Genomic DNA, 11,073 nt, shown 5'->3' on the forward strand with positions numbered 1-11,073 from the left:
CCCGGAATGTGCACCGCGGAAATGGTGGAGTGGTTGGCTTCGGCCCAACGAAGAATGTGGGAGACTTCCTGCATCGCCGCCCTGCTGAGGGTACCCCCTTGATGGTTTATATATGCCACCGCTGTGACATTGTCCAATTGGACTCGGACTGGGTGACCAATGGAGTGAAAGCATGGAGTGAAAACGTCTCAGGGCGAGTCTGATCGCACGAATCTCCAGGATGTTTATAGGGAGCCTCGACTCCCGAATTGTCCAACGCCCCTGGGCAGAGTGGTGTAGAAACACCGCTCCCCAGCCGAGGAGTCTGGCGTCAGTAGTTACCTCTAGCCAGCGGATCGGGAGAAAAGACTTCCCCTGGAGGAGAGATGGACCCAGGGTCCACCATATAAGGGATTGTCTGATCCGCGGGGACAAAGGGCATGGACGATCGAGGGATAAGGGACTCCTGTCCCAGTTGTCCAGCAGAGCCTGTTGTAAGGGGCGGAGAAGGAGTGGAGCGAAGGGGACCGCTTCTATTGCGGCTACCATTTTGCCCAGGATCTTCATGGCGAACCGAAAGGGTCGTGGGCGAGGATGGCAGAGCGTCTGAGCTTCATGCTGAAGCTCTTGGGCCGAGGAAGCAAGACCAGTCCCCTTGAGGTGTTCAGGATCATTCCCAGAAAGGAGATCCGTCGGGCAGGAACGGGAGAGGACTTGTCCAAGTTGATCAACCAGCCCAGGCGCGAAAGGGAATCCAAGGTAATGTGGACGCTTGCCTCGCAGGCCTGATAAGACGGACCTTTTATGAGGTTGTCTATGTAAGGCAACACGACCACTCCTCGAGAGTGAAGAATGGCCATGACGGCCGCCATGACTTTCGTGAATACCCTGGGCGCCGTGGCAAGACCGAAGGGTAAGGACGTGAATTGGAAATGGTCCTCTAGGATGGCAAGGTGGAGGAACCTTTGATGTGGCGGGAATATTGGGATATGAAGATAGGCATCTTTGATGTCTATTGATGCCAGGTATTCCCCTCTCTCCATCGAGATGATGACCGACCGAAGCGATTCCATCCTGAAGTGACGTACTTTTACACACTTGTTCAGGAGCTTCAGGTCCAAAATGGGGCGCACCTTCCCGTCCTTTTTTGGCACGACGAAGAGGTTTGAGTAAAAAAACCTCTGAACCTCTCGTGTTCCAGAACTGGAACAATGACCCCGCTCTGGCGGAGGGAATGAATGGCGCGAGACTGAGCTCCCGAACTCAGGAGACGAGAGGGAAAAAACCGTGCTGGAGAGGAGGCAGAGAACTCTATTTTGTAGCCAGACGACACCAGATCCCTGACCCATTCGTCGTGGATGACGGAGAGCCAGGCTTGCTGAAAAAGAAGTAGACGTCCGCCTACTTTGGAGGTGTCGACTGGAACAGTTCCCGAGTCAATGCGAAGGGAATCTGGCAGGCCTAGACTTTCCTCGCCAGGACTAATTCGGCCTGAAAGAAGGACGAACCTCTATGTCTGAGCGTGAGGATCGGTCCAATCTGGAAGAGGCGGCAGGATTGGACCAGGCTGGACTGCTACGAAAGGGCCGAAAGCGAAAATATTGTTGGCGCTGGAAGGCAGCCTTGGGCCTCTGTTGGGGGAGGAACTTGCTCTTTCCCCCTGTAGCGTCGGAAATAAGCTGGTCTAGCTTTTCTCCAAAAAGACGCCCGCTCTGAAAAGGGAGGGAAATCAGAGACTTTTTAGAGGAGGAATCTGCGCGCCACTCTCTGAGCCAAATAGCTCTTCTGATGGTGATGGCGTTTGAAGCCGCCGTTGCTGCACAGTCCGCTGCATCGACAGATGCGTACATCACGTAATCACCAGCCATGGCAATCTGTTTGGCAAGGTCCGCCACCTCGGACGGGAGATCCTGATCCTGAACGGATTTTGCTAGGGCATCTGCCCAGGAAACCATTGCCTTGGCCACCCAAGCCGCGGCGAAGGAGGGAGATAGGGAAGAACCTGAGGCTTCGTACACTGAGCGAGCTAGGGAATCTAGCTGGCGTTCTGTGGGATTCTTAATTGAAGCGCCATCCGGAACGGATAAGAGTTCTGGAAGCTAGGAGCGAAACCGGAGGATCTACTAGTGGGGATTCCGTCCAGTCTTTAACGAGATCTGCGGAAAAAGGATACTTCGATTCCAGGGCCTTTTTGCCCGTGAAACGCTTATCCGGTCGCTCCATGTGTCGCCTGTCTATATCCAGGAAATCTGGGTGAGAGGCGAACGTCTTATGAGAACGCTTGGCTCTAGTAAAGGAGACTGAGTGGTCCGGAGCAGAATTAGGGTCATCGTCCACTTTGAGAGCGTGATTGACTGCCTCAATGAGGGAGTCAACTGTAGATCTAAACTCCGGAGCATCCGGGTCTAAGGATGCATCAGACTCATATTCAGAGTCGTGAACGCTACGAACCCCTAAAGAGGGTGAGCAAGAGGTGGAGCTGCCAGAAGCTGACTGGCGTGGTGAGTGCTCAGGAGAGGTAGTGTGGATCCGTTTTCTGGATGACCGTGACTCTTTCCGGAGAGAGCGGCCCCTGCTGGCCGACGATTCCCCTGTTACGGAGGGATCTCTTAACCCATGAAAAGGATTGCACCGCTCCCCAGGCGGGTTCTGAATGGATTTGATAGCATTGGCTAAAAAATCCACGGACTGAGATAGTGAAGCGACCCACGCAGGGGGACTAGATACACCGGGGTCAGTGTCAGCAGTGGGGTCAGTGTCAGCAAAATGACGCGAAAGGTGGGTGGAGCCTGTCGGGATGCGGCCTGTGCTAGGCCGAAGCCGGGGACTAAATTTGCGGCTTCGGCCCGGCGCGCCGGAGGCTAGGGGGACCCTGAAGAAACGTGCTGCTGCTGAGAAGGAGCCCTCCGGGACCGCAGAGCAGCCGAAAGCCAACCCCACCCACCCCCCGAGGCACTTACCCCCGAATAGAGGGTGGAATGCAGAGACTTGCTGCACACAGGACCATGAGACAGGTGAGCTGTGCCCGGGGATTCCCCTCTCTTGATTAGGACGGTGCAGGGGTTGGGGAGCCTCCATCCACCATCCCCTGAAAAGGGGGTGGAGAGGAACCGTCCGCCTCCTTCCATCATCCGCTTTCTCAGTGGTGATGCAGTGGGGGCTGCACAGACGCCACAAAGTAAAGTGCCTCTGAGCAGCCGAGGGAAAACCTGGTGGGCAGGGCAGATGTCTGGCAAAAAAGACCTGGCTGCAGAAGAGGATACGTGGAGGACACTCCATGTGCTCGTCTGTAAGGAGGGGGGGGAGATCGTTCCCTAGAAAAGGCCCGTCGCCCCCCAAAAAAATCAGCTCAGGCAGTGGCATCCCACGTCGCAGGAGAGGGTACGGAGAGGTGAACTCCCGTGCTCGCCTGTTGTTGGTTCGGGGAGATCGGAGCCTTGAAAGGTTCCGTCGCCCCTTCGTCCGATAAAAAAAGGGAAAGAATTAAATCCAGTGTGCCTCCTACGGACACTAAGCTTGAACTGGGTCTCTGGAAGCCAGCATGAGGGTGTATACTGCAGGGGAGGAGCTAACCTTTTTTTTGTCTCAGCTTAGTGTCAGCCTCCTAGTGACAGCAGCATAACACCCATGGTCCTGTGTCCCCCAATGTGGCGAAGGAGAAAAGAGAGTTTACCAAAATAACAAAGCAGCACAGCAAGTGACATCACTAGAATTGGGGCCTCTGCCTCTACATTATGCTGCACTCATATGGGCTAGCAAAACCTGCTGACAAATTCCCTTTAACATACCGTAATTGTTACAAGTAATATATAAAATACCAACTAATGAATTAAGTAAAAATTGCAAATATGATAAAGTAAAAATTCTTTGAAAACATATGATGGGATATCAAAAGAGTGTAATTACTGACAGTACAGATATTTGTGTATCATAGGAACTAGGTTTCATCTTAAAAACTTTAAAATAGTTCATGCTTTTAAACAAATGTAGTAATAAAAAATAATAACTACAGCAACAACACACCATCTCCTGTCCATGGTTCCACCAATAGGTTTTCAGGTCCCGATTTGTCCTCTTTCCCTTTAACGTCACAGGCAAGTAAGGTAAATTGCAATGGTCTTCCTGAAATAAATGGTAAGATAAGCAAATAGGGAGCAGGAGCACATTTCGGTAAAATACAATGTTTAGACCAGTGATCTCCATTCCTAAGCCATGTACTCCTTACTGCAGCAAATTAAATGACTACCCTCAAAGGTGAGAAACTATGGCACGAATCAGCAAGCTCAAAACTCCAGCTGTTAGTGAAACTACAGCTCCCAGCATTCATCCATTGTCAGGGCATGTTGGGAGTTGTAATCTCACAGGAGCTGGAGTCCAGGCTTGCCATTAGCCAAACAAAGTTATGAAATTGTTATTGAGTTACAGATTTTTATTGAAGAAAAAGTCAACTTTAGAGATAAACGTGTAGCGCAGGAAAGATAACTGCCAGTGTCATGATCAAGTGGTAGATCTTTCTGCCTGCACAGATACTCAATGGTCATGGAGCAGACTGGAAAAAAAAATCAGTTCTGATTCAGGGAGATGTCATTTCTTGAAGTTGATAAATAGGCAACATTCCTGCAATTAGGCACAGCATTTATCTCTGATGTGACTTCGGTACACGGACTTCGATTTACCCATATGCCTCCTGAGGAACCATATCATGGGGGGGAAACGCGTAGAGGCGAGACCTGAACACAGATAAGTGTTTCAGGCTTTTTTTATTTGTTTCTTTGGTATTTCACCGGCTGTATATTTATAATCGGGGCTTCTTTTTGAATATATGAATATATGTATACCAGTTGCATCTTACTATCGGTAATATGAGACCCTTATATTTAAGCTAAGGTTGTGGCTATAAGTGTTTTGAATAATTCCTTCGGGGGGGGGGGGGTGGAAGTGGTTATACCTACCCTGGTTGTGTTAATATCTGTTAATAATTTAGTGGGCCACAAATAAGTTTGTCTATCTAGACTATTGTGTGCTTGTGTTACCTTGGCTTTTGCTTTTTGATCTGACCTAGCAATAGGGGTAGTCTGGTAGGGCGCACTGGTCTAGCCCCATAGACACTATTATTGTTAGGATTCCCGTTCCTTTTTTATAGGGATCTTGTTAGGGTCAGTAGGGACAGCCGCCGAGGAGCGGGGGCGCCATTTTGCGTTCAAGAGGGTGCCAACCTCCGCTGTCAGGCAGGCACTACCGGTTAGGGTCTCTGGAGGGTGCAATAGCCATTATACAGGCTAGTTAGACATCTATACACCTATAGGGCCTGGTATGGTCAGATCGGGCTTCTTAAAGTTGTCTATTGGTGAATTACCACCTGGTATGTTTTTGTAGTGTGTTTAGTCTCTTGTGTGGGTCTTGGCTGTGAGGTATTGAGAGGTATTATCGGCTATAGTATACCCGCATTATTTGAGGGACTTGAAGGGTTTATAGGGCTAGCCGTCGAGGAGCGGGGGCGCCATATTGCGTCCAAGAGGGTGCCAACCTCCGCTGACAGGCAGGGAGCATCTAGGGATATATAGGGTTTTCTTTATCCTACTCCCATCCATTGCCCTATAATCTATAGGCCAGGTTTTATTTACCCACTCCCAAACAACAGGGATCTGGGGTGTTGTGCTAGTTTTTAATCCTGTTTTTGGTTTTGAAATAAAGTTATTATAGATATTAGTTTTGGTATATTTATTGGATTGACACTAATTTGAGTATATAGTACTGTACTTCTTTTTTTATTTTTAACACTTAGAATTATATCAAACAAACTGATCCCCCACACCTTACTGATCCAGTCACCCCAGTCCGCTGCTGTCTGTATCCTAGACTCCAGCAATGACATTTTGACAGTGATTGCATCAAGAAGTTAAAGGGAACCTGACAGCAGATACATGGTAAGTAAACAATGAAGGACAGCAAATAAAGGAATCCATTTTTGAACACTTTCACCTGGATTGGATGCTGTCCTTCATTGTTTACTTGGTATGTACACTTTCCATGGGGGTCCAGTGGAACTAGGACGTGCATCCACTTATCCCATGTGCTGTCGGCCATTTTGCTATTCAGCAGATACATGGTGTCCAAACAATGGGGAGCATGCCTCAGACACAAGCTGTATACTGTCATCCGTACCTGGCTGAGATCATGCAGCCAGTACCCGATACATGCTGCCAATGAATTTGCAGCATGCATCTAATGTCATGTTCCCTTTAAAATGCCATTAAGGATATGTGCACACGTCCAGAATTGCTGTGGAAATTTCTGCTGCAATTCCGCAACTCCTGCCGCGGGTATAACGCATGCGGAATCGGCACTAGCGTTTTCCAAGCAATCTGTAGCATCGCTTGGAAAACGGATTGACAGGTTGGTCACACTTGCCAAACATAGTGTTTGACAAGTGTGACCAACTTTTTACTATTGATGCTGCCTATGCAGCATCAATAGTAAAAAGATCTAATGTTAGAAATAAAAAAATCGTGATATTCTCACCTTCCGGTGTCCCCTGCAGCCTTTCCCGCTCCTCGCGATACTCCCGTTCCCAATAATACTTAGCGGCAATGACCCCAGATGACGTAGCGATCTTGCGAGACCCACGTCAGCACAGGTCATTGCCGCAAAGCATCACTGGAAACAGGAGCATCGCGAGGAGCGGGAACGCTGCCAGGGATGCCGGAAGGTGAGAATATATCACAATTTATTATTTACATTTTTTTTTTTTTTTTTTTTTTAACAATGATATGGTTCCAGGGCCTGGAGGAGAGTCTCCTCTCCTCCACCATGGGTACCAACCGCACATAATCCGCTTACTTCCTGCATGGTGGGCATAGCCACATGCGGAAAGTAAGCGGATCAATGCATTCCTATGTGTGCGGAATCCCCGCGATTCCGCACAAAGAATGAACATGCTGCGGTTTTTTTTACGGAATGCGATTCCACCGCAGAAAAAAACGCAACATGTGCACAAAAATTGCTGATTGCATTCTAATAGCATGCTTAATGTATGCGTTTTTTATAGCGAAAACAACGTGGAACAACTCTGAACATGTGCACACAGCCTAAAATTTAAAATCGAAAGGTAACCAAGAAGGGATCAATAGAGTAGAGTTTGTTATTTTATACCAAGGATTTTGATGAAAAATTTTAAAATGCTAGACAAACGCCTGAAAACTGTTTGCAAAGAAGTGTTCAGAGAAAAAAAAGACAGGAAAAAGACAGACAATATACCGTATTTATAGAGTAGACGAATTCTAACAGACTCCATGGAAGCAATAAGTGAAGAGGCATTGTACTGCTCATCGACATGATCCAGGATGGTACAAAGAGACGATATCACTTTTGCTACATTCCCTCTTGCCAAAGCAAACGCAAGTAGATTTAAATTCACTTCCGGTGTAGAGCAGCAGCTTAAGAGAAACAACAACAAGGGTTAATGTTAGCAAAAAATAAAGCCAATAGTAAAGAGACAGATGTTTTCTATAAGAAGTAGTAAGTTATCATTACCTGGCTATCCTCATAAGGAAACTGTTTACCTCTTCAAGAACATTTGGTGATAAGAAATTTGGTAACTCTGCAGTACCCGGCGTCAAGGAAAGTGGAGTCATGTGTTCCAAAGCCTTCCTGTAAAAAATAAACAAACAACCACAATTCTATTAAATCATCATTTAATTCAGCCTTCCATTTTATAGGTTATGTACACTTTTACAAATTTCTCTTTTTCAATTTTGCCAGTGTGTCTAATGATCTTGTGCACACAGTTCTAGACAAATTATGTATTCACAGATATATCACTACTTAGGACTAATACATCTCTGGATCCACTGGCACGCAGATTCCAAAAATGACAAGGAACAAAAATGGAGGCTACATCCTCAAGTAAAACAGAAGGTTCAGATTTAAACGTTGCATACCTCAGACAGGCGTACAACAAATGACAATATATCTACCGTATCTAGCTCACCCATATGTTCTGTTGGTTAGCAAGAAGACATATAAGGGTATGTGCACACGCTGCAGATTTTGCTGCGGATCCGCAGCGGTTTTGACGCTGCGGATCTGCAGCTATTTTCCATGAGTTTACAGTACCATGTATACCTATGGAAAACAAAATCCACAGTGGACATGCTGCGGAAAAAAACGCGCGGAAACACAGCGATTTACATTCCGCAGCATGTCAATTCTTTGTGCGGATTCTGCAGCGGTTTACACCTGCTCCATAATAGGAATCCGCAGGTGTAAAACCACAGGTGGAATCCGCACAAACACCAATTCCGCAGGTAATCCGCAGTGCGGTTTACCTGCGGATTTACAAAAACAGGTGCGGAAAAATCTGCAGAGATCCCACCTACGTGTGCACATACCCTTAAGTCTGTGTGTACACATTGCGGATTAGCCTTAGGAATTTCTGGTGCAGATTCTGCCTCTTGGCAGAAAACGCAGCTGCGGATTTTGTGCGGATCCGCAGCGTTTTTTGTGCATTTTTGCTGGGTTTTTTTTTTTTTTTTGCAGATTTGCTGCGTTTTTTACCCCTGCGGTTTTCTATAATATAAAAAAGTAGTGACATGCTACTTCTTTTAAACAGCAGCGTTTCCGCAGCGGATTTTCCGCAAAGTGCACAGCTTTTTTTTTTCTCATTGATTTACATTGTACTGTAAATCAATTGCGGATCTGCAGCCTTTCTGCACCGCAAAAAACGCTGAGGATCCACAGAGAATCCGCAACATGTGCACATAGCCTAAGGAGTATGACTGCAGGATCACCACATTGTTGCAGTTTTGCTAAAAACAAAGTTGTATCAGCAGATCATCATTACAGGAACAGTAAACAGCTGCCAAGTAGTCCTCTGCATACAATTCATGAGCTTCTGATCATGTGCAGGCACATTATGCTGCAGGTCAGTGCCGGATAAGTGGATGCTAGGTTACATACTCATTGCCTGCACTATCTCTGCTGTGGAGCTTCACCTTAGATCATTTGCCTGCCCAATTATGTAAAAGGTCATGTCTACTTTGCATAAAATGAAAATAAACACTAAAAACACAATGAAAGCAAATACAGGTGTATGCAAAGCTCAGTAGACAGACTTACGGTAGATTAAAAGTCTGCCAGACAAACCAGTTCTATGGCGCAGCAATTGCTGGGCTCTGTGTACAATTGCACTAGTTCCTTTGTTTCAGGTGGAGGGTATGGTCGGTATAGCGGAGAGTGCTGCACTACTATATACAGTACATAGAAAACATCATAGTAGATGAAAGCAGATCAGAACTATCAGATGTCAGACGCACGGTGCCATTGCAAGAAGAGCGCAAAGTCAATTGGAATCATTTAAACAAAGTTATATGAGTAGACATTACTGTTACACACTTCGGTCGCACTGCTTGGTGTTCTTTTAACCCCTTAGACTAAGTTCACAATAGGCTTTTTTATGCTAATATTCAGCTTCGTTTTACAGTACCAGCTATGTTTATGAGATCTGAAAAATGTCATGCACAAACATTGTTTTTTCTTTCATCATTTTGTGCTTTGCATGTATTCTTGGACAGAGTATATCACTTTCAGCGTTTTTCACCCATTGAAAGCAATGGGTGATGAAAAAAATGCTGACAAAACACTGCAAATAAAAACCCAGATATCAGTGTTTCCAGTTTTTAACCCCTTTACCCCCAAGGGTGGTTTGCACGTTAATGACCGGGCCAATTTTTACAATTCTGACCACTGTCCCTTTATGAGGTTATAACTCTGGAACGCTTCAACGGATCCCAGTGAATCTGACATTGTTTTCTCGTGACATATTGTACTTCATGACAATGGTAAAAATTCTTTGATAGTACCTGCGTTTATTTGTGAAAAAAACGGAAATTTGGCGAAAATTATGAAAATTTCGCAATTTTCCAACTTTGAATTTTTATGCAATTAAATCACAGATATATGTCACACAAAATACTTAATAAGTAACATTTCCCACATGTCTACTTTACATCAGCACAATTTTGGAACCAAAATTTTTTTTTGTTAGGGAGTTATAAGGGTGAAAATTTGACCAGCAATTTCTCATTTCTACAACACCATTTTTTTTTAGGGACCACATCTCATTTGAAGTCATTTTGAGGGGTCTATATGATAGAAAATACCCAAGTGTGACACCATTCTAAAAACTACACCCCTCAAGGTGCTTAAAACCACATTCAAGAAGTTTATTAACCCTTCTGGTGCTTCACAGGAATTTTTTGAATGTTTAAATAAAAATGAACATTTAACTTTTTTTCACAAAAAATTTAATTCAGCTCCAATTTGTTTTATTTTACCAAGGGTAACAGGAGAAAATGGACTGCAATCATTGTTGTACAATTTGTCCTGAGTACGCCAATACCCCACATGTGGGGGTAAACCACTGTTTGGGCGCATGGCACAGCTCGGAAGCGAAGGAGCGCCATTTGACTTTTCAATGCAAAATTGACAGGAATTGAGATGGGACACCATGTTTCGTTTGGAGAGCCCCTGATGTGCCTAAACATTGAAACCCCCCACAAGTGACACCATTTTGGAAAGTAGACCCCCTAAGGAACTTATATAGAGGTGTGGTGAGCTCTTTCACCCACCAAGTGCTTCACAGAAGTTTATAATGTAGAACCGTAAAAATAAAAAATCATATTTTTTCACACAAATTATCTTTTCGCCCCCAATTTTTTATTTTTCCAAGGGTAAGAGAAGAAATTGGACCCCAATAGTTGTTGTACAATTTGTCCTGAGTAAGCTGATATCCCATATGTGGGGGTAAACCACTGTTTGGGCGGATGGGAGAGCTCGGAAGGGAAGGAGCGCCGTTTGACTTTTCAATGCAAAATTGACAGGAATTGAGATGGGATGCCATGTTGCGTTTGGAAAGCCACTGATGTGCCTAAACATTGAAACCCCCCACAAGTGACACCATTTTGGAAAGTAGACCCCCTAAGGAACTTATCTAGAGGTGTGGTGAGCACTTTGACCCACCCAGTGCTTCACAGAAGTTTATAATGCAGAACCGTAAAAATAAAAAAATCATATTTTTTCACAAAAATTATCTTT

At 45.5% G+C, this 11,073-nt stretch overlaps 1 protein-coding gene across 1 annotated transcript in view; it reads right to left on the reverse strand.

The window, feature by feature from the left end:
* Window positions 1-11,073, reverse strand: part of LOC138658809 (zinc finger ZZ-type and EF-hand domain-containing protein 1-like) — a 280,359-nt gene that overhangs the window by 241,905 nt on the left and 27,381 nt on the right. The window contains exons 7-9 of the mRNA XM_069745866.1: window positions 7,513-7,629; window positions 7,237-7,415; window positions 4,003-4,101 (exon numbers count right to left, since the gene is read on the reverse strand). Of these exons, the coding sequence (XP_069601967.1) occupies window positions 4,003-4,101; window positions 7,237-7,415; window positions 7,513-7,629 (395 nt within the window). The remainder of the gene's footprint in view (window positions 1-4,002; window positions 4,102-7,236; window positions 7,416-7,512; window positions 7,630-11,073) is intronic.

The sequence above is a fragment of the Ranitomeya imitator genome, chromosome 1 (assembly GCF_032444005.1).
Source record: "Ranitomeya imitator isolate aRanImi1 chromosome 1, aRanImi1.pri, whole genome shotgun sequence".
Lineage (NCBI taxonomy): Eukaryota > Metazoa > Chordata > Amphibia > Anura > Dendrobatidae > Ranitomeya > Ranitomeya imitator.